Source organism: Odontesthes bonariensis, chromosome 11, assembly GCF_027942865.1.
Source record: "Odontesthes bonariensis isolate fOdoBon6 chromosome 11, fOdoBon6.hap1, whole genome shotgun sequence".
NCBI classification, from domain to species: domain Eukaryota; kingdom Metazoa; phylum Chordata; class Actinopteri; order Atheriniformes; family Atherinopsidae; genus Odontesthes; species Odontesthes bonariensis.
Genome location: NC_134516.1, coordinates 9,818,224 through 9,842,235, shown reverse-complemented (window position 1 = coordinate 9,842,235; position 24,012 = coordinate 9,818,224). Strand labels below are relative to the sequence as shown.

General features: G+C 39.7%; 1 protein-coding gene across 4 annotated transcripts; it reads left to right on the top strand.

The window, feature by feature from the left end:
- Positions 1-941: 941 nt before the first annotated feature.
- On the top strand, positions 942-22,891 carry ccdc14 (coiled-coil domain containing 14). Of its 4 annotated transcripts, none has more exons than XM_075477453.1 (13): positions 942-1,085; positions 2,704-2,752; positions 3,269-3,312; positions 4,168-4,249; positions 7,218-7,290; positions 11,170-11,271; positions 11,542-11,643; positions 14,119-14,655; positions 17,116-17,182; positions 18,491-18,576; positions 18,672-18,815; positions 20,684-20,786; positions 22,299-22,891. In XM_075477453.1, the coding sequence occupies exons 2-13, from the start codon at positions 2,729-2,731 to the stop codon at positions 22,828-22,830; spliced, it is 1,896 nt and encodes a 631-aa protein (XP_075333568.1). In that variant the 5' UTR covers positions 942-1,085; positions 2,704-2,728; the 3' UTR covers positions 22,831-22,891. The 4 variants fall into 4 exon arrangements, with proteins under 4 accessions (XP_075333568.1, XP_075333565.1, XP_075333567.1 ...); XM_075477450.1 differs by lacking the exon at positions 942-1,085 and adding an exon at positions 2,195-2,243; XM_075477452.1 differs by lacking the exon at positions 942-1,085 and having other exon boundaries at positions 2,508-2,752; positions 11,551-11,643.
- Positions 22,892-24,012: the final 1,121 nt, after the last annotated feature.

Sequence of the window (24,012 nt, the reverse complement as noted above, 5' to 3'; positions counted from 1 at the left end):
TATATTGTATAGTTTATAGTTTGTATTTTGTGGACGGCGGTCAAAGGTAATTTCACTGCATGTTGTACCGTGTGTAACTATGCATGTGACAAATAAAACTTTGAATCTTGAATCTTGCTCAATGGAGAGCACAGCCAACACGTTCAAGCAGTCCTGTCCCACATAAAATCCATAAAAGCTACGATTTAGTTTTTTGTTCTGGTGTTTCATTTTGAATGTGTTATGGTTGATGTCCCCTTCTCTTTACTTCAAGTTTTCCTTCCAAATACCTTAAAGGAAATGGATTAGAAAGAAGAAAGTCTACCTCCTTCAAGCGAGCACCTGCCACTGCAATGCTTCTTCCTCTACACTGAGGAGCATAAACTGCGGCTAACTTTACGTCCCCTGACATTGGCCAACGTCTTTTGCCTTTGGGCTGAACAAATTTAGCTCAAATGAGCAGCAAATGAAGGGGACGTGCCACAACCCTTGCTACTCGCTCGGCAAAACAAAGATAGATGAAAACTTGTGGTACTGAGTTTTGGTTGTAAACAAACAAATGTACCCATTTAGAAGTATTTAGCGTTTTTCTACTCAAATTGATTGTCTCAATAATAAATGAACTCTTTTTAAAGTAAGGGAGGGCTTAGACCTTTTTAGACCTCAGCCAATTTTTACCAGCTGTTCATCCATATGAAATTTGCAGCAGATGACATGTTTTTTGTCACCTATAAATACTTCCTGTTTCACAGCAACTTCTAACTTCTTGCACAACTACTCAGGAGTATTCTTTCATTCTGTCTTTCCGTCCAACAGGTAAAGGCTGGTGCAGATTGGACTTCGTATCTGTGAAGATTAGCCACTTCTGGTTTTACAATGAAACGTCATAATATGCCATGAGGACGTTTAATTCTGAATTTTAATCAGCTCATCACCAGAAATCATGGTAGCAGAGCTCTTAGATCCAAGGACTCAGGTCAGCTGGTCCAGTCCAGAGTCCAGACTAAACATGGAGAAGCAGCATTTAGCTGTTATGCTGCAAACAAGTGGAACAAACTGCCAGGGGAGATTAAACTTTCACCAAATGGAGACATTTTTAAATCCAGGTTAAAAACATTTCTTTTCTCATGTGTCTATGCATGAAATCTACACGATATATTTTAATTTATCTGGACTGTTGCTTGTTTTTAAATTCATTTTAATTATTTTATTTGTTTCTCTTTATATTCTTTTATGTATTTTTAATGCTTCTTACACTCCCTGCTGCAATGCTTTTATTCTATGTAAAGCACTTTGAACTGTTTTGCACATGAAATGTGCTATAGCCTACAAATACATTTCACTTTGACTTTTGACTTAGATCTTCCAAATCCAGAAGGGTAAAACCTTTCTCCTTATCTTCCTGCTCCTGCTGGGCGTGGCTAAGACGATGAGAGAAAGTCTGAGCGTAGATCTGCTGAGGAAAGGACATTGATATATACTTGTGACTTTGACGCCGGTCACTTGAATTAAACCTGCTTTATGACAATGTTAAAATAATAATCACCATGCTGACACGGGCACGGTTTAAAAAAAAACGTGTTGTCAAGTTCTTGTTTTTTATTTTTAAGTCAAAATATGGCACATATCAACATTAGCATGCAACAATTGAGTACAACTGAACAGCGATAGTTGCAAATAGTGTGATAGACTGCTGTGGGGGCCTCCTATGTCCCACCTTTCCCCACTTTGCTCTCTTTTTCCCCCTTTTATTTCCTCATATGACATGTGCATTTGTCATTATTGCTGTCATTAACTTGTTATGGAAGTTTTTCTGTGCCATCAGTTTGAATACGAATTTCTAATATTGAATTTTTACAGCATCAAAATCAGACTTTGAATTTGAAAAACCAACAGTGTAAAAAAAAATCAATTTCTTAAAACAAAAATCAGTGTAAAAAACTTCCTGAATTTTTTTAAGTTGATTTTTTTCCACTGAAAATTTTTTAGATGTTGATTTTTTTTAAACTGATTTTTGTTTTTAGAAATTGATTTTTTTTTAAATATAAATTATGGTCACACCACCCCGCCTTTAGAACCGGGACCTGGCGGTTGATGAGCCTCCCCTCCCACTGTGGGCGGAGCATTCTGTCTGTGGAAAGAAACAAATGTGGCATTCGCAATACGTGGGAAGTGGGAACTCTGACCTCATCATCACGACATGTTCGAACTAACTCTTGTTCGACGTACAAAGAGGCAGAATAAACAACAACAACAACAACTGGGTTAGCCTTTGCTTGCTTTTTTTTTTGCGTAATGAATAAATTAGATAGCTAACTTGTGAACTTAATTTTCTAATGTTTTATCATATCAATTACAAAAAAAATTGTATTTGGTGAACTCACTGTCAGGGAAATGGCTGTAAAATAACACTGACCTCTGTGTTGTCCGTCCCAGAGCCTGATCAAAAGATTGCGTTTTCTTTGATTTTTCTTAGTGGAAAGTCGAAATGGCCGAGTTCCCAGTTGTTTGCGAATGCAGCATAATTTTCATTGGTCAGTTTTATGTTGCCCGTTTAAAAGTCAACCAGACTGAAGATATGGCGTGTTTCCACTGTGCAGCTAGTCTGAATGGTGCACTAGATCTGAGCTGAGAGAGAAACTAACACGTTTATCTTAGACAGTTGATCCAATACGGCACAGATAGAGCAGGTTTCGGTTAACCCATTGCTAATTTAATTTCCAGAGCAATAGATTCGCTGTCGCAAACCATGACCGGAAGAGCTAAAAGCAAGGTAGGCTAATGGCTTACTAAATTCAAGATGTTTTGTTCCAGATTACTTTACTAACTATATTCCCAGGTACTAGAGTACCTGGAAGACTTGAGCAGAAACCTTGTCCTGGTTTGTTTACGATGTATACACGAAGTCATCGATTTGTGGGGTTCCTTTCTTTGCCCGATTTAACAGTGAACCTAGTTGTTGTTATTCACTATTTCCACGTTTTAGTTTCGAAGAAACACAATTAAGGACCGCAAGAAATAACAAATATTCCCTGTTATACACAAAACGTGACCTACAATTAAAAATATTTGACCAAGTTGTGGGGTTTAAACTGTAAACATGACCGTTCATCCTTTTCTTAAAAATCCTAAACAACCACAGATGTAATTCTTTCCAGAGCAATGGACTGCTGGTTAATTTCGTGACTTAAAGCTCATTGTTTGGTCACAATCACATGGTCTGGAACAGAGCAGTGTGACTGAATGATTAAGACTCCAGCACTACAGCTGTGTATATTGTGACTGGCAGGTGGTGACATCAGGAAGGCTAATAGGACCAGTTCAAATGAGTGGGTGAGTACACTAACATAAACACATACTATGTATTTTTTTCATTTTTCTTACTATTGCACTCTATTTTTTTATACACTCACCTAGCAGTTTGCCTACCAGAAACACATAGGAGTGGAAGATGTGATTCTGTACATGTTGCATCGGGCATATGCTTATCTGGATGTGCCTGGTTCATATGTGAGAGTCATGTTCTTTCACTTCTCCAGTGCCTTCAACACCATACGGCCTCCCATACTGAAAGACAAGCTTCTAGGTATGGGTGTGGCCCCCTCCCTGACATCATGGATTATAGACTATTTGTCTGCCAGACCACAGTATGTCAGGATGGGGAGATGTGTTTCTGGAACACTGGAATGCAGTACTGGGGCTCCTCAGGGTACTGTTTTGGCTCCTTTTCTTTTCAACCTGTACACATCGGACTTCAGGTACAACTCAGAGTCCTGCCACATTCAGAAGTATTCTGATGATACGGCTGTTGTGGCATGTGTGCGCGGTGGACAGGAGAACGAGTACAGGGACCTTGTGGAGGCCGTTACTGACTGGAGCAAAAAGAACTGTTTGCTCCTGAACACCACCAAAACCAAAGAGCTGGTGGTGGACTTCAGGAGATCTAAAACCCCATGCCAGTCAGTCTGCATTGATGGAGGGGAGATAGATTTTTAACAGAAACTGCTGAGTTCTTCTCAAATTTATTTATTTATTATTATTATTATTGTTGTTGTTGTTAATAATATACAATCATTGTAAATATTTATAATTTTTTTGAGCTACTTGACTAATTTGAATTTCCCCCATTGGGGGATGAATGAAGTATTTTTCTATTCTATTCTAACTGTGGTGTTCTGCTTGTCTAAGCACTATCATGATTCCAAGTCCTGGACCAGCAGCCCGGCCTGAGCCAGTGTATTCATTGTACTCTACAGACTCTGAGGACCAGGTAATGATGTGAACTGATCTGAAGTTTATACTAAATACATGAAATGACGTTTCTTGAGCTTGATAATGATGCATGAGAAGATGAATAGTATGAAATGTTGAAGGACATAACTTGCGAACCTTGACACAATCCTCCTAAAATAAATTACTTTCATTGCCACAAAGCAGAAGTGATATCATTTCTAACATCCTTTTGAAAGTGTTCTTTTGGATTCAGCCCTCAAAGCTTAGTTGTTTTTTTTTTTTAACTACATGCTTCACAATATCATACACTATTCAAAAACAAGTGAGCACTGACAATGTTAACAAAAGCTTATCAGTCATGGACCAGCTATGATAAAATTGCCCCTGTCCCAACTCCAGAAAACCACACAAAGACACCAAGTCACACTGCCTGTTCCAAAAAGTAGGTTTTGAGTTTGTTGCAAGATGTGGGAAACTCTGCGTTTTTAATTTCAGAAAGATGGGTTACCTAAACTCTAAACTAGTGTGGTAAGTTACTCTTTGAACCTAACCTGTTGGCTGTAAGGTTTTTGTTTCATTAAGTCTGAGTTTCTTTTTGATAAAGGTTTTGTGTGGAGTGAAATTGATCTGCTGCATTTTATGTACCCATTTTCATGGTTAATAATTGTGTTAAAGCTCCAAGGATGTTTTTTTTTTTTTTCACCACTCACACACTGGTTTAACTCGGGCTGATCACGAACTGTTGACTAAACTAACTTTTTTTTTGTGATCAAATTTTTCTTTATTCAAGAAATTTTTATACAAAAGGAGAGAAGAAAATGAGAACATGTCATAAAATGAAAAGCAAGTACATTAGGAAGTAGTAATCACAAAGATCAAATAAACAGAAAACAATGAAATAATCAACAACTTAAACTAAATCTGAAATCATATAAATAAACCCTCCCTCCCTCCCACCCACCCCCTACCTCAGGGACCTTGTCGAAAAACACAATACAGCACCACAAGAACGGCTATGTAGAAGCCTTCTTACATTGTCCGAAGCTAGTCTGGTTTTTATGAAACCTGTCTGGTCGCAGTGTACCAACTTCAACATATAGCCCTGAAGGCGACGGGCCAACACTTTAGCATAAATCTTAAAGTGATAGTTCGGAGTAGATTCAACCTGGGGTCATTTGAACCGTGACATCCAGCCAAGTAGCCCACCCGAAGTTTTGTCGATATTGGCTGAACATCAGCTGAGTTACTGAGTTATCCCGAATAGCTTAGTACAAGCGCTAACGGACCCTGGCAGTATCTCCAAAATTACCACACTAAAATCACATGCCATGACACCAAACTTCTACAGTAGTACAAATATGGTCTGTACTCACAAAACGATGCATTTGGAAGTTTGTACATAGTTCAGGAGTTTATTATTATCAACACAAGCCTGATAGCTTCTCTGCAGCTAAAGCTTGCGTCGACGTCACTTCCTTGATCTGGGAGCTTCAAAGTAAGATGAGGGTTGATCTACTACTGTAGACAACAAAGCAAGGCGTCTCAATTTCTCCATTGATAAAATAAATTCACAACTCTACAACATAAAAATTCATAAAAAAATCATGTAGAATATAGCATATACTTTGTTGTCTACAGTAGTAGATCAACCCTCATCTTACTTTGAAGCTCCCAGATCAAGGAAGTGACGTCGACGCAGCTTTAGCTGCAGAGAAGCTATCAGGCTTGTGTTGATAATAATAAACTCCTGGACTATTTTCAAACTTCCAAATGCATCGTTTTGTGAGTACAGACCATATTTGTACTACTGTAGAAGTTTGGTGTCATGGCATGTGATTTTAGTGTGGTAATTTTGGAGATACTGCCAGGATCCATTAGCGCTTGTACTAAGCTATTCGGGATAACTCGGTAACTCAGCTGATGTTCAGCCAGATCGAAAAAACTGCGGGTGGGCTACTTGGCTGGATGTCACGGTTCAAATGACCCCAGGTTGAATCTACTCCGAACCATCACTTTAAGGTCTGTATTCAGCAGTGAAAGGGGTCGGTAGCTAGCACATTCCACTGGGTCTCGGCCCTTTTTCAAAAGCAAGGAGATCAGTGCAATGTTCACATCTCGTAGAAATGAGCCCTCCTGTATTGAACACTGAATCATATCATAAAGTAAGGGACCAAACAGAGGCCAAAAAGCGAGGTAAAACTCCGGTGGAATTTCATCCAGACTCGGTGATTTGCCCTTATGCATATCCTTTAGAGCCCGCTCAATCTCCTCCAATGTAATAGGCGCATCCAACGTTTTAGATTGCTTTTCCAAGAGCTGCTCTAAACCAATGTTATTTAGGTAGCTATCATATGTAGGCTTATCCTTGACGGTTTCAGAGCTATACAATTCTTTATAAAACAATCTAAAGGTGGAGTTTACACCCAAAGGATCGGTCAGAACAACCCCCTCCTTTGACATAATGCTAAATATATCCGAGAAGTGTTCGCTAGTGCGAAGTCTCAGGGCCAACAAGTGGCTGGGCCTTGCAGCATGGAAATAATATTTTCGCCTGGTTCTATGAATAAGAAATTCGGAACTCCGTTTAAGAATCGAGTTACTAAACTAACTTTGATCATCTCCGAATTTCCTTATTTCCCTTCCTCGGTTAGTTCAGAGCTAGTGAACCTGCTTTCTTGAACAACCTTGTATGGTTGCATCCTTTCTTCACAAATCCATGCCATGAGATCTTGACTTAGTTCCGTGTGCTGCCACATTTCTTTAAAGGATATCTGTGGTTTATTGCTATTTGGGCTTTTATCATTTGATCATCTTCACCCTCATTTGTGATGCTATGTTTGTGAATTCTGTTTCAGTACAGCAAAGTCAAAGGGCTCAACAAAGACGAGCCATTCATTCAGATTATAATCACTAGTAGATGCTCATGCAGATCTTTTCACATTTGTTTACAACATTTGATTGAAACCGAAAACTGTTGACTAATTACACTCATGCTCTGTCCTCAGGTCACCACTCTCCACAAGGGTCTGGACCACTGTGCCGCCTTGCTAAGTGGTATCCTTCAGGTGGACAAGGAAGGTGAGAAACATTTCCAGTCATTATACAGTAGCCATTAGTTTATTACAAGTAACTGTTGAAGCTTTATTTAAGAAAAAGACTTTGAGTTTTTGCTTTTTGCGCCTGTTCAGAAGGTAAGACTGCTTGGCCTCTTACAATGTGGCTTTGTGAATGATATAGTCTCTTAATAATGTAAGCTCTCTTTTAACTTAGCGAGATCCCCATGGTAGCTTAGTGTCTGCACATAACGCGTTCTGGTGCAATTTCTGTTCAGCGTTTTGAATTGAATCGTGTGTTAAAAAGCGCAAACGTTTCATCGATGTTTTTCCTGACGATATCACAAATGGCACATTAAGACTGAAACAACATTTACATTAGAGCCGTGACTCTTTGCTTGCATCACAATTTCTCTATGCATCTTAAAATGGGCCTTGATGTAGAAATTTCTGAAAGTACTCAATCTAATTTAATCTCGGATTAGATTGATTTAGATTAGACTGCCCATAACTATATTTTTATTAATAGATATGAACAGTGAGATCAGTCTGAATGCCTTTTTTATTTAGTCCTTTCAAAAGTCAGAGAGCTGTCTTTTTTATATATAAATATCCTTTCAGTGCTAGTTTCCAGAGATGGGGACTCGAGTCGTATGACTCAACTCGAGTTGCACTTAAGTCGCACAAACAAAGACTCGAGACTTGACTTCAGACTTGCCCTAAAAGGCTTGATACTTGACTTGACTTGGACTCGAGGTTTGGGACTCGTAAACAATCTTCATATCATGAAATTATTGTTTCTGATCTTTTTTTAATGAATTCTGATGCATGACAAGGCTGATGGCAGGCTGAGCGCAACATAGCCTCATGCATGCGTGCAGCCACGACATCAAAACCACTGTAACCATGGCAGTGTCGAGCTAATCTGGAACTGTGCCACATTTGGTTATAAAGCGTTCACGCAGACGGCAAACAAGCGAACGACCACTTGCAAAGTGTGTGGCATCAGGATAAATGAGGCCGGCTCAACTACGTCCAACTTCATCGGGCACCTGAAAACTAGGGCTGGACGGATCGATTTTAAAATATCGATAGTATCGATACTAATGTTGGTATTGGGTATTGATCGATACTTGTGTGATGAGATGGATTCTTAAATTTCAGTTTCTCTTCTGTACAACTCCAGGCATTTACAGAGTGACCGACTGGCCGTACAACACCGCGAACATGCGTACAAAAACAAAAATGTAAACATGTTATTGTTTCTGAACAAAAACCTATAAATCTGTAGTTCTCAACAAAGGGACAGGTCTCAAAATGGGACCCTCAGGGGATCATTTCTAGGACACAGGAGGGCAAAAGACAGAGCCGGTAGGAGTATTTTCTTAAATTAAGAAATATAACTTACTTTGTACATTTCAAATAAAAAAAAAAATCTTGCACCCCAAAAGTGAAATTTAAGTTTCATGTTTTCTATAAACATTTCTGAGTTACTTAATACAAGTATTTTTATTTGCCTGAAACTTTTTCCTGTGTTTTATTATCATCGTAAACGTGATTAATTAAAGGAAAACTTACAAAACAATTAAATAATCATGAAAATTCAAGTTTTCATTCAAATTTACATATTGATGATGCATTCACTTAATAAATTATGATACATTGCTCTCCCCTACACAAAAGTAGATGGTAGTAGTAAAAAGTATCGGTATTGGTATCGGATATCGGACTTTGGTTAAGTAGCCTAGGTTAACAGTTACCAAATTAATTGCTAAACCAAGTCTGCGTGGATGTAGTTTAAGGATAATCTAATTTCTGTTTTAAAATGACCTACTTTTACAATTTCAGGGACACCTGATAAAATCCCCGGTTTACACTGTAAAAAACTGAAAAATGCACTGAAATTGCGCTGAAAAATGTTTTGCATGAGAAGTTCAGGCTACACAGCCAGTTATTAATATGTCTGTTCATGTATCCTGTGGTGCAGAGCAAGCACACGTATTTCCAAATACATTTATATACTTCAAACAAGCTTTCATGGCGTTTCTTCACACTGCATTGAAATAGCCCTCTTAAGTGACCATGCTCTGATCAATTTTGATCCTGCAGTGTATAATGATATTACATATATTGATGATAGAGTACATGCTTTCATGCCATAACATACAGCAATGCAGTCTTATCTAGACCAAATGGCCTGTGTCTAATGATAGAACGTTCATTTCAGTCATTTGAGACTTGACTTGGACTCGGACACAAAGACTTGAGACTTGACTTGGACCTGGAAAAAATTACTTGTGAACATGTCTGCCAGTACTTAACTGGCCCACCTTCGTAATATGATGCTAAAGTTGGTTTGCGATTCGCAAATTAAAAAGATGTGTATAAAGGGTAATTTGACCGCTTTTTTAGCATATGTATGACCTTAGAGTAGACCAATTCCTGACCAAAAATTGTATTAGTTAGACCCGTTAAACCAGGATTGAATTATTCTACAGAATATATTCTTTTTGATTCCTTAAAACACAGATTTGTGAGACCTTTATTCTATTTGTGGGAATGAAAAAAGCTTTTTCTTTTATGCCATATAGAGCATGTTACATCAAATCATAATAAAAAAATTAAAAAAAAAGAGGAAACATCAACAGCCTATCTGAAAGATGTGACAGGTTTGATTATTTTCTTCCCTTTAGCTATCGTGGTTCCTCATATTAGTTGTATTACTACAATAATACATTTTTTTATCAGGGATTTTACACGTGTGTTTACTTCATGCTCTCTGATTGGTTAGTAGAATCCAAAGGGGATTTGGGATGTGTGCTTTCAAATGTTTCCGAATTTCTTGCAGCCGAAGCTCCGTCTTCCTCCGCTATGTCACCCAAAACATCACAGTGAAGTTAGCGTAACATCTAATCTATATGTTTGTTGTTGCCGCTGCTGCCATAGAAGTGTATATACACATATATGGGTTACAGTCAAATAGTTAGATTAAAAAGGCCTATATGTCTTTTCTTAAGTTCTTTTCAGTGACATTGTTGGAATATTTCATGGGGTTAAGGTAGGTGGTACGAGAAATTCAATAGAACTTAGGAAAAGATGTCTGTGCTGCAATAGGAGTCTGACCTCTAAAACAAAGGTGTGAAGTTGGTATACAGCACTCAAACTAGAGCTGTTCAGAAAGTATTCAACAAAAAGTGCTTTAGGTAAAAACCACCACACCTGGAGAATTTTCATTCAGGTTTTTTATTTGGTAAAAGAATAAACAAGGCACAGATGTGACATAAAACTATTTTAAGAGCTGTACATTTAAAAAAAAAAAAAAGCAAAAGCCAAATGTTGAACGTAGAGAGGGTGTCTGCTTCTTGCTTCTGGTTCCAAAAGATAAGGACCTGATAACTGAAGGCTCTCCCTCCCATTCTACTGTTAGAATCTCTGTGACCCAAAAGTGAACCTGCAGTTTGAGAGTGAAGTGCTCTGTTAGGAAAATCCCAAATAATCAGGTCTTTAATATGTGATAAACCTGTCATTAAGAGGTTTATATATGAGGAGAAGAATTTAAAATTCTAGCCTGGATTTAACTCTGAATCAATCAAGAGAAGAAATATATCTTTTATTATTCTCACCAGAACTCTGGCTGCAGCATTTTGGATCAACCGGAGGCTTTTCAGAGAATTTTTGGGACAGCCCAATAATAAAGGTTTACAGAAGTCCAGTTTTGAAGTAACAAATGCATGGAGCAGTTTTTTTTTTTTCCTTCATCCTGATTTAAAGATAACTGCAGCTCCTCCTCCTTGGTCTGTAAAGAGAAAATTTAAGTAGCTTGGGGGGTATGATAATATGACGATTGCAAAACATTTCCATATTTCAATATAGACATGAAAGTAATGATACTTGTGTGTTTAAGTCTCACCAGGCCATCCCACAACGTTTAAGAGGGCAACAACCAAATCAAGACCACCCCCCTCAATGACGAAGAAGACTATTAAGAAGCTACCAACAAAAACAGGTGCATGTGTGTTAAATTTAGTTTCAATTTAGCAAAATTAAGCCCAAAACTTCTGTTACAGTGCTTGCTGTCTGTGATCAAAGGACCATCATTTTACCAGGAAAGTGGGGCACATTTGGCTCAATTCATTCATTTGTATCACGGCCATCTGATTGTGTGTGTTTTTTTTTTTAAGTTTTGGTTGGGTTTAAAAAAGCAAATGGTTAATGGGTAAACTTCAATAACAATAGATTATATGTGTGTGTGTGTGTGTGTGTGTGTGTGTGTAAGCCTCTGCAGGCCTTCCCAGAGCAGTGAAAGGTGGAGCAGCAAAATCAAGATCATCCATCTCACAGGGAAAGATGACCATAAATAAACTGGCCAAAAAAACAGGTGCATGTGTGTTTAGGAACATGTTGGTGATGTACGTCATTGTATTAAGCAAGGCAAGGCATCTTTATTTATATAGCGCATTTCATACCACAGGCAGCTCAATGTGCTTTACATGAAGACAAGGCATTTAAAAGAACAGCACAAAGCAGCATAGAAACATAGCCTGGCTGACGCGTCCACATCTCGATGAGATGGTGGTCTGGGAACTAGGTGTGCATCTTCTCGTATTTGAGGCGTGGTTTACGAATGCCTAGAGCCGTTTATTGGGCGCTACGGATGTCTATCAAATGACGTCAGGTTCTTCCCATGCTGCTTTGCGCGCGATTCATAGCCAATTGTATCACTTATACCAGATGACGACAGAAATTCGACGAGGAAATACATCCTTCTTGGCAATGAAATCTTTCAACGCCAAACGTTGCTCTTTTTTAAAAGTAAACTTGCGTTCTAAGCTACTTAAAACACTTTCTAAGGCTGCATCGAACGGTAACGTTGTGTCCGCTGCCATGTTGGATTAACACTCTACAAGCTTCGGTGTCGCGCATAGACGTCGTCATAGACCAAAGCAGCGTGGGAATTCCTAGGCTAATAAAAACAAGCAATTTAAAGAGAATAAAAAAAAAAATAGAATAAAAATGAAAACGCAGTTAAAAGCAATCAAAGAAGAGGGGAAAAAGAAAGATATAAACTCAACCATAAGCACACCGAAAGAGAAATGTTTTTAACCTGGATTTAAAAGTGCTTACAGTTGGGGCTGATTTCAGTTCTGCTGGTAGTTTGTTCCAGTTGTGTGCAGCATAACAGCTAAAAGCTGCTTCACCGTGTCTAGTTTGAACTCTGGGCTCCACTATCTGACCTGAGTCAGCAGATCTCAGAGCTCTACTGGGTTTATACTCTGCTAGCATGTCATTCATGTGTTCTGGACCTAAACCATTCCGTGATTTGTAGACGAGCAGCAGAACTTTAAAATCTATTCTGTATCTGACCGGGAGCCGATGTAAAGACTTGAGAACTGGGGTGATGTGATGTGATCTCTTTGTTCTGGTTAAAACTCGGGCTGCAGCGTTCTGAATGAGCTGCAGCTGTTTGAGACTCTTTTGGGGGAGTCCAGTCAGAAGACCGTTGCAGTAGTCAGGTCTGTTGGAGATGAAAGCATGAATCAGCTTCTCCTGATCTGTTTGGGACATGAAACCCTTCATTATTTTATTAAACCCTTCAAGACGGAAGACACTAAATGATGGACGACTACAAAATGCGAATAACGGCACAATGAAGCCCACTATTTATTTCCACCAAGATGCCCAATGTTTATAGTTGGGGTGATGATGTTTTACCAAAAGCCAAATGATGATCACATGAAGGCTCATCAGTTAGGCCAGAATGAGATCTGGAATACTTCATCTACAACCCACAGTTTTTACATTTGCCTGCTCAGTTACTTTACATTTAAGTACAAATACCACAGCAATGACAATGATTTCACACCATTTCTGCTCCCATGTTAACGGATTGGGTCATCCACGCTGGTTGGGTGAGATGCGAGCTGTTGTCTGTTTTTCACATGCAAGCTAACTATCATGGTAGCAAATGTGGATTAAATGGACAGTAAGACATTTGTTGGCCATCTTAATGGCCTCATAAGTAGCAATTGCAGGCAGTTGCTGTTTCACCACAGTGCCACAAAAGGGAGGTCTGTGGTGTGGATCCACGTGCTGTAGCGATGCAGGAGTTCTGCACACACCATGTTCCTGCTATAAAACTGGCCTGAGCCAATTATGCCAGTGTTGGAGTCAACTGATCCCTCATTCAGCCATCTTCACTGATGTACGGTTATTTAGTGGTTCAGGCAGGAAGACTGAAAGCCAACATGCGGGAGTTGTCGAGGGGGAAGGCTGATGTAGACGATGAAGCGGCATGAATAATAGTTGTAAGAGCTATTTGTTATTTTGTATATTTGGCTCACTCATTATTTAGTTATCTTTTGGGGGTTTAGTTTGGGGAATACACCTTTTTTGGTTGTTTATGATATTTAGTATTGCTTGAGTTAATTTGGGTATTTAATTATGCTTTCATTTTGAAAGCACTGGTTAGCTGGGGCGCACTGGGAGAGTTTACTTGGATGGGCAGGCAGTCACAGGTGAGCAGGCACCTGGGAGGGCTACTGTTTTTTTTGTTTTTTTTTTAACCAGGGCCATTGTTCTTTTTGTTTGCTTGCGATTGGAGCAATAAACCTAAAGAAACCTAATTTTTTTTGCCTGGACAATGGACTCCTTTTACCTGCGTAAATTCACTCCCTAGGTGTCTCGATGGCCGTTTGATTTAATTTAGTTTATTATGGTTTTGACATGTTTTGATTATTGACACAAGAGGACGAATAGCCACTACAATAGTAGTGATGTGTTGGACACCATGGCGTAAAGTCCTGACAATGTCTTACACCTACCTGTTGTTGCCACTTCTGTTTTCTATCATGAGCCGCAGACCAGCATGGACCAGGTAGTTTAACTCCAAGAACACATCGATCCACTGTTCAAGCTCCACACTCCGGAGTGAAGCTGCATCCACCTCAAAAACGAGCTCTGCAGATGCACAACCTAAATCTTGAGCACCTCTCAAGCGCTGTCCCTCCACACCAGACTGCCATCGCTTCACTCCAGCCTGAGAAGTCTTTCCCTCCGTCTCTGCACCTGCCAGCCTCTCCCTCTGACTACCAGCCTGTTTCTGAGGCTTCACACTCACACCGAATAGCAGAGTGTGATAGAGAAGAGGAACTGGAACCTGTAAGAGACGTCAACATCCAGAGCTCTGCTACAGACTCTCACACAGCTGTCGGACACAGGCATATAAACGCCTGTAACCTGAAGATGACAAATCTGCAGCTGGAGCCTGGTCAGGCTGCTAAAGCACCCGCAGACACGCGCAGCAGGGAGGAGTGCTGCGCTGAGACGGAAGCCAAAGCAAAGACCGCTGTGCATCTGCTTGGAGAACTCAAGGCACTGATTGCTGGACAAGGTAATCTGACTCCATTGGTACAGTGTCTGTTTTGTTTCTCCCCTTTTAACTCTGGCCTGCCCCGGTGCTCCTAATTACTTCTGTGTTCACACTTCTTTAAGCATTACACTCAGCTTTACAGATTATTTTGGTGTCGATGCTCGTGGCTTTTCGTCTTTTAAAAAAAAATATTTACTCTCAATTTAGACCAGGTTCTTTAAGATAGCTTGACATACTGTTGCATGTGTTCATAACTCGTGCTTTTGCCTTCTGGCATAACCTAGTTGTATTCAATACTAATTATATTTCTATGAATTAGTCTAATAGAATTATTTTTGTTATACAGATTAATTGATACCCTAAAATCTTGTCACTAAGATTTGTGTCTGAAGCCAAGTGCAGTGAAGTCCACAGTTATGATTAATTAATTAATTAAATTTATAATTATAATAATAATAAATAATTTATAATTTATTTTATATATTAATTTTTATATATATATATATATATATATATATATATATTTTGAGCTTCTTTACTAATTTGAATTTCCCCCATTGGGAGATGAATAAAGTATTTTTCTATTCTATGAACTCATCACGGCAGCTTGCACCTGGTGCAAACATGTCCAATCACAAGCAGACAGCTGAGTGCAGCAGTTTACACTTGGTATTATGAAAGTCTCATATGAGGGTACTGCACCTTACTTAGTAACCAGACAACATCAGGCAGCGAGTGGAGGCAAAGATCTGTTGTAAAGTCAAATGCAGAGGAAAGTAATACACCAGCTTTCACCATTGATATATCTGTGCAGATGCCTCAAATCCCACTTGGCAACAGGATCCTTTTTTTGTTAATATCATTAACTAGACTGCTTAATAATAAAATCAATGCAACATGTAGAGTATGAGAGTGCTACGATGTTGCTGTCGATTATGAGATGAGATTCAACTTTATTGTCATTACACATATACAAGTATAGCATAACGAAAAGTAGTTTTGGCGTCTCACCAGAAGTGCAAATAGCAGCAATAAAATAAATTAAGTAATGTGCAAGTGAAAGCAATAATATAGTGCATTTTTACAGAGAAGTAATTACAGATGCAATGAAATACAAATAAATATACGGATTAAAGTGCAGTGGCAATATATACATCTACTGTATATTGAGAGATTTGGGAGGAGAGTTCAAAAGGCAGACAGCTCTGGGGAAGAAGCTGTTCTTCATTCTGATCTCTAAAATGAAATCCTTTCTGAGAAAAATAACGTTTACTCACAAACAAAACAAACCATTACAATTGGACTAAATTGGAAACTCATCAATTCGACAAAATCAAAAGTTTCTGTTCCACGTTTCATTGTTGGACAGTATCTAACCAATCAGCTGATTGATTGTGTGAAAGCCAGACGTTTGCTACACTGAAAAAAATACTCATAAGATTTACTTAAAAAACCCTTTGTAAGTATTTGCACTCAAATGATTTAAGTAATATTTAATGCTGCAATATCAAGTAACACTCACTTACAGTATCAAGTAAATTTTACTTACCATAAAACATAACAGTTTTGAAGATATTAAGTAACATTTACTTAATAACATTTTTTAAGTTTTAAGTTATATTTTTTTAAACAAATTAAGTAAAGTCTACTTGTTTTTCATTGGCAGGAACATCATTTTACTCAAAATTTTAAGTAAATTTTATATATCTGTAGTATTTGCTGTTATGAAGTAACTTAGTAGATTTTAACGATACACTTTCAAAGTAAAGTTTATGTAGTGTTTCTAGGTTTATGTTCATACAACTATTAAACATTTAAATTGTATGAGGAAACCTAAGTATAACTTACTCTTCCCCCATAATTCATGTATTACGTTAATAAAATGTTTAATTTTACTTAAGAAGCTCTAGTTCTTACTGAATCTTAAAAATACAAGGCAGAAATTATGACAGTTACTCTAATAGAGTTTACTTCACCAAAAAAGTCTCTTTTTTCAGTGTATCATGTTCTTAGAAGACACAAAAATTCCAGCCACTTTGATCTTGCAGTGTTACCGTTGCATGCGGGATGTAGATGTTGGAGCAAGTCGGGGGGCTTACGTCCAACACAAATCTGACAAGCATGCCTCGAGTGCCAGCTGCCAGTCATTGATTCTGTTTGGGTCTGGCTAATCTCGAAAGAGTCTTTTATAAGCACTTTTATAGAGAGAATGATTAACCTTTTTTTTCTTTTTCTTAAAATACTGTAAAATCTAACTTTACCCCACTAAAGTTAGATGAATGAATGTATTTTTTATTTTTTTTTTTTTTGTTCTAGAAACAAAAAGTGTTAGAAAACATATTTGGGGAAACTATCTTATTGTCAGTTGATGCCAGTGGCAACTGATATCACTCCTTTCCTGCCCTCTATGTGTTCACAGTGCTGTTTTCAGCTAGTCTTGTGAGATTGCGACCATTTAAATTATATTGTGTGTGTGTGTAGGCAGTGTAGCAGAGAGGCTGCTGAGTCACCTAGAGCAGACTGTGTCTTCACACACTCAACTCTGCAGGTAACTTGCACAAGGACGGTGTTCCTACCTTTTTGTCTTTTCACTTTAAGGTTCTAGACATGGGCTGTGTTCGAAACCGCATACTACATACTACATACTTGCATACTGCATACTCATCGATCAGACAGTATGCAGAGCATTTACCCACAATGCATTTGCATTGTCCTACCTGAGCCGAAATCAGCCGGCCTGAAGCTGATTTCGCTTAAGCTCTAAACTCTGTAAACTTTAAAGGGACACTGTGTAATTTCTTCCCCCATCTAGAGGTGCAATTTTATTTTGCAAAGTCGAATGAATTTGCTCTCTAGCGCCTCGCGTTTTCAAATGTGCGTTGCAACTTGCTGAACTACGGCAAGCGGTATGTGTCAAGATTCTCTTTTTTGGCGACGAGGATCCCTTCTCCTGTGGCGTGGCATAACTATGGTCTTCCATTGCGAACAAAAGTGCAGGCCGTTCAGGCTGGTTTATACCAGAGAATGTCTAACGGCGTAGACTGGCTCTGTTTATACCTGCGTGCAAACGTGACGTCAAAATGACGTAATTTCCTCTTGCAGGCCTGGCGTTGGGGAAAACGCGATTCAAAGTGCTTTATGTCCCTCTCGGCACTTGGTCGTTTTTCATAGACCAGAAGGACATGGCAGCCTCCATAGAGCTTGCCCGCTCTATGTAGATACAGACAAGTGATTCTTCACTCAGGAGGATAAGTGAGATTGTTGACAGAGATAATTTTACACCAATGAGGACTAATTTATGAATGAACATGTTGATTTGAGCTAATAAATGACTTAATATTTTACACAGTGTCCCTTTAAGAACATTTGAAACATTTTCAGGCGAAAGTAGTCGTTTAGATCCCCAACGTGTTGAAAACCTGCCAAAAAAGCAGCTATTTACAATTTTGTTCCGACGAATTCGGCGCTACTAAAGCTAGCCGTAGTGAGCAACGCACTTCCTGTTATTTTCACAAAATAAAATACCCGTTGCCTTTTATCATAGGGAAAGCCATTACGATACCATTGGTGCTTTTGTTTTGAAAACAGGAAGTGAACCTACCCTCGTTGTAGCTAGCTTGAAACTGCCGTTTTGACAGGAAATGACAATCGGCGACGTCACGTTACGTTGCATCTTGGGTAGTTTGAGTACGAGTAGTAACCTCATGATGCATACCAAACATTTCGGCGAATCTAGTATGCATCCGAGAAAAAAGTCAGTATGAGTAGTAGGAGAAGTATGCGGTTTCGAACACAGCCATTGATTGACTCAAACTGTTGCCTGTGACAACTGTGTCAAAGGGTGTCTGTGTCTCAGGTGTGGGACGATTCAGAATGAGCAGTTAAAGGAGAGGGAGAAATTGGAAAAATGTCAGAAACCGGAGATCCTCTGTAACTCGGAAGGTAACGTTTGTCCTGTACGTTTGTGTTGTTCACACTTGTATAACTCTGTTTCTCTCATGAAATAACTCTCAGTACAAATCCTGTTTTCTTTGCAGTTCAAAGACTGCGGGAGGAGCTCGTCACCGTTCAGTCCAGATTGCAGGAACACCAGGACGATGTCACAGAGCTCCGTAAAGCCCTTCAGGATTCACAGAGTCGGCTGTGGGACATGGAGGCAGAGAATGCACTCATGAAGACAGGTTCAGACTTACTGAGATCATACAAAATACATACAACATAAACTCTTGCTGAGACCACTACACAGTGATCATTTAAAAGCAAACATCAGATTGACGCAGAGCCTACAGTGTAGCCATGTACTCTATGATGGAGCTTTGACTTGTACACCTTTTATGCCATATTTGCAGTGCATACAACTTTGCTCCTTTAGAGATCTAACTGCAAACCGATGCAGAGACGTGGTCTCCTTGGTCTCTAAGGTATTAAAGGGATAGTTCGCCTCTTTTGACAGGAAGCTGTATGACATCCCATATTAGCAATATCATTTATGAACATCTTCTTACCCCCTGCTGCGTCCTGTGAGCCGAGTTCCAGCTGAGTTTTGGCGTTGACAAAGGTAGTCCGGCTAGTTGGCTGGGGTTTAAAAAATAAAGCGTCTTGCTTCTCAAAACAATATGCGTTCAAAAGAGTAATACATTTGCATCACAAAATCGTTCAACAGAAAAAGTCAGACCTCACAATCGCTTGGCGCTATTTTTGCCTCCCTTCATATCAATGCGTTCAGCCACCTGCCGACAGCCGCACCTGTTACGGTGTTTCCTGCTCTGTCTGCACTTCGGTCTGCACGGTTTACACAGCCCGTAGTGATATCAGTGGTGGGCCGTCAGGGCCTGCAAGGCCTTCTCTGCTGGCCTAAACAATATCTTAAACAAAATAAAATGAACGTTTGTGATTTTCTTAATTATTATTTTATTTAATTTCATATCTTACTACTTTATCTAAACAAAAGTACGGTTCTGTATTGAGCTGAAACGGGACACAATTTTGTAAAAATGCAGGAAATTGCATCTAAGAAATGCAAAATTTTCTGAGGGACGACCCTCAGACCACCCGCACGAAACGAAATGCACGGCCCGCCACTGAGTGATACGAAGGGGGAGATAAAATAGCGCCAAGCGATGTGAGGTCTGACTTTTTCTGGAGGGACGATTTTGTGATGCAAATGTTTTACTCTTTTGAACGCATATTGTTTTGAGAAGTAAAACGCTTAATTTTCGGGACCCCAGCCAACTAGCCGGACTACCTTCATCAACGCCAAAACGAGGCTGGAACTCTGCTCACAGGACGCAGCAGGAGGTAAGTCAATGTTAATAAATAATATTGCTAATATGGGATGTCATACAGCTTCATGTCAAAAGAGGCGAACTATCCCTTTAATGCTCACAATGGTGAAGGTCACATGTGTAGGCTCCACTGTAGGCTCTGTGTCGCTGTAAGAAAAAAAATGAAAATTAGATTGTTATCCTATTGTTGCTCTCAAATCACAATCTTATTCAAGTAGTGATGTTGCCTAAATCCGATCAAACACTGACAGAAAACCGAGAACTCTTGCAGGTGAGATTTGAATTCAAGCAGCCATTTAGAAAAGAATTGCTGCTGTGAGCATATTTCAGGTCATATTCTTTTACAGAGCAAGTCTGATACTGTGAAATAAATCAGCCCATTTCAAAGTGGCCACAGTCGTTTTCCACAGAAAACCCTTTAGTCTGTCTTCTAAAGAGCCCTGAGGGAAAACTTCTCTGAACAGTTGCTCTAACACCGATTTAAAGATGTTATCGGCTTATTATCAGTCTCAGTGATTCAGAATTCTTGATTCCATAAAGAATATTGATCATTGTAAGTAAAAAAAAAATGTTATTATGTAGTTATAATATTGTTTTGGATACCTGCTGGAAAATAAAGAATACATGAAGGTCGGTTCCAGAGAACTGACTTGTTGCATCAGTCCAGCTCAGAAGCTTTAGGTCATCTGTGTATATCTATATTTAATCAGGACAGTGTGAAGGACATCAGTGTATATGGAAATGTTGTGTGTGTGTGTGTGCAGATTTGGAAGCTTCTAGGAGGAGACTGCTGGAAAGTGAGAAAGAAAAGAGTGACCTGGCCTCAATTGCCCAGAAAAGACTCGAAGAGATAGGAAACCTTAAAAGGTGAGCCTATGTGAATTTGTGAGTTTTCCAGAATGATAGTGTAAAGTGTAAAGCTTGGCCGTCAGCAGAAATATTCTGCACTTAAAACAAAGGGAGAAGACCGATCGCTTTTTTTAAGGAAATGAATGTGTAACGGATTGTAGCGTGAAACAAACCATTAAAGGGATAATCCGGAGTAAAATGCACTTTAGATCAATTTACGGGATGATTGGGAGTACGTACGTAGAGTTGACATCAAACTCATGTCATTCGGATGCGTTTTGAGAATTTCGATTTGACCGTTTTTAGCCAAAAGTCGTTAGCCTGGAAGTGAGGGGGGTTTGAAAAATAAAGACAAAATATTGGTTTGAAAAAAAAAGACACCTTACGGTATTTCCTTATTGTGAATATCTGTCGAATATCCAATATCAAACCAACTTCACCACGGTCTTAAGGCTCTAGCATGGTTGCCGCGTCTGCTCGCGCGAGCGGTGTTGATGACGTCACGAGTTCGTGCCCGCCATAGGACCCTATATAGTGGCGCAAGTCGTTGCGCGCCAGTAGTTGCAATTTTCTCCGTCACAGAGGTGGCGCTGCTACGTGAAGGTTACCTCTACTCTACAACCAGGAAAGTGGAGAAGAAAACAATGCCGCTGTCAAGAGCAAGAATACTGTAATTAATGATACTGCTGCAGTTTTCGGATCATTTTAATTTTTTAATTCAGTTAAAAGAGGTGAAGGTTTGAAGCCCCCGGCATCAACAGAGTCTCTGCCCTCTTCTTTGCCTTTACGTATCTGTCCCGTAGCTTCTTCCACACATTCTTACAGAACTCTCCCTCTTTCCCAAAAGTTCTGCCCATCTCTGTGCATCAGTTTGGGGAGTTTACGTGCTCCCTGTGCTGTTTCACTGCAGTTTCGTACAGCTGCCTGTACAAACGCACCTCCTCACTGAGCCTGGTCTCACATCGGTCCATCCGGTTCGTTGTGCTCGGCGCCGCCAAGTTACAAAAATCGACTGGTGCACGACAACGCGCTGCGCCGTCTTTTCAAGGGAAGCGCCAGGCCTGAAACGTCATTTTGACGTCACGGTGCGACACCGGCGTGACAGACGCGGCAACCATGCTACCGCCTTTAAGCGGCAGCTGCAGCAGCAACATTTCCGGAAAGGTACTGGCTTGATTAAATTAATTCTGGACTCTCTATCCGACCACATGAAGACCTCGGGACACTTCGGTTTGGCTTTAGGGACCCTCTACTCACTACCACGTAAGTGTTATGTTGTTTGGAGCTGTAGAAGAGGTATAAAAATAGCGTTTTGTAGCGGTGACATGATATGCCCCCCTGAATTCCAGGCTAACGACTTTTGGCTAAAAACGGTCAAATCGAAATTCTCAAAACACATCCGAATGACATGATTTTGATGTCAACTCAACGTATGTACTACCAACATCCCGTAAATTGATCTAAAGTGCATTTTACTCCGGATTATCCCTTTAAGCCTTACCCGCCTCACCCTTGTCTTCATCTTTGCAGGCTCTCTCAGATTCAGTGTTCGGCAAATGATCATAGTTCTGTTGAAAACACATCGTCAGTCACAAATCCGCGTTCTAGTCAACGCCATCCCAGAATGGATCCAGCAGAGCCCTCCACTGATCGCATCGACCAGTACCTGATGTCTCTGAGTCAGGTGGAGCCCACACTCACTGAGCACGTGTGTACGTCTCCAGAGCGGGAGGCAAACATGCGAGAGCAAAGCGACCCTTTATCCCGCCGTCAGGTCTGTCCTCAGCAAAGCGACGAACCTTCAGGAACTTTAGCTCATCAACAAAACCTTAATCTCCATCAGCCGAGTTGTGATGGTATCCAGTCATGTGGGCGGCAGCTGGAGAGAGCGAGCAGGCAGCTGTTTAACTGTGATGTGGAATCTCTGTGGTCTAATTGGAGCATGCACTCTGGCTCGACCTTCGACACCAAAGACGAGGCAGCGTTTAGAGATGGCCTCGCAGCTCTGGACGCCAGCATAGCCAGTCTGCAGAAAACCATTCAACTGGATCTGAGGAAATGACACACGCTCAGCTTCAGCCTACAGCCCTAATTCTTCTTTCTATGAATTTTTCTATGTATTTTGCCTTTTTTTTTTTTTTTTTTTTGAGCATTAAAACAAAATTTAAGATTAAAAATGAAGCCTTTTTTTTTAATTTTTTTTTTTTTTTACACTATTATTATTTCTTGAAGGTTAGCAGCTGCAGACTAATTTGCTCACTCACCTGGATGGGTTTTCAAAACTAACTTTTCACTTTTGATCTCTTCGTTAAACAAATGAATATTGCAGTTGGGATTGGAAGGTTTACAAAAAGTGCCGCCTCGTCTCTCCCTGTAGTAGTATATTTGATGCACATGGTGTCATTTTCCTGGCAGGAGAGTTTTATTTAGCAAAAAGGTGCATCGGGTTAGGAAAATAATCTCTTTGAAAAGAAATAAAAAAAATGAGAGAACATGCTAAAAGTTTGAATTCTTAATTTGTAAAGTAAACTTTAAGTGAAAGTTTTGGCGTGTAGCAGCTACTGATGGACCTTTTTAGTGAGATGTGTCACACACATGTCGGCGCAGTCATGAGCAGCTCCACATTTCTTAATATCCCGTCGTGAAAATGGGAGATGAGAGTAGCAATTTATTGAAACGTGCAAAGATAAGCAGGAAATATGACAAAAACTAAGTTTGTATAGTTCGAACAGGTTTGAAAGCCAATATTTGCTGTGTGCGCCTATATTCTTCAACACAGCTTAAACTGGCAGACAATTTTTTTTTTTTTGTAATTTTCTTTAAGTAGTAATAGTTCTCCAGGCTTCTTGAAGGACATCCCAAAGCTCTTCTTTGGATGTGGGCTGCCTTTTGTTCTGTTCTCTGCCAACATGATCCCACACTGCTTCAGTAATGTTGAGGTCTGGACTCTATGACCTGTTGCCACTGATTTTCAGTCCACTTTTTGTGCCACTTGGCGTAGCTCAGTCCTTTGTCCCTGTCTGCAGTCCTTAAAAAGGCTTCGTGACAGCCACCCTACCATAGACACCATTTCTTTTTCTTTTTAAACTTTTTATTTACTTACGTGTACAAGGAACATGGGGTCATCATGGGTGATACAGAAAATATTCTTTTACACATTCATACCTATATACACATACATCCTAGCCAAATGTCACACTATTCAAGGTGCATACCCGATCCATTTTTCCCAGCGTGCCATGCA

Bases quoted from the DNA above. Each gene is read 5' to 3' on its own strand.
- ccdc14 (XM_075477453.1), top strand. From the start codon at position 2,729: ATGACCGGAAGAGCTAAAAGCAAG. The intron at 7,291-11,169 runs GTGAGAAACATT...TGTGTGTTTAAG, and splicing joins CCTTCAGGTGGACAAGGAAG to TCTCACCAGGCCATCCCACA. The intron at 20,787-22,298 runs GTGAGCCTATGT...TCATCTTTGCAG, and splicing joins GAGATAGGAAACCTTAAAAG to GCTCTCTCAGATTCAGTGTT.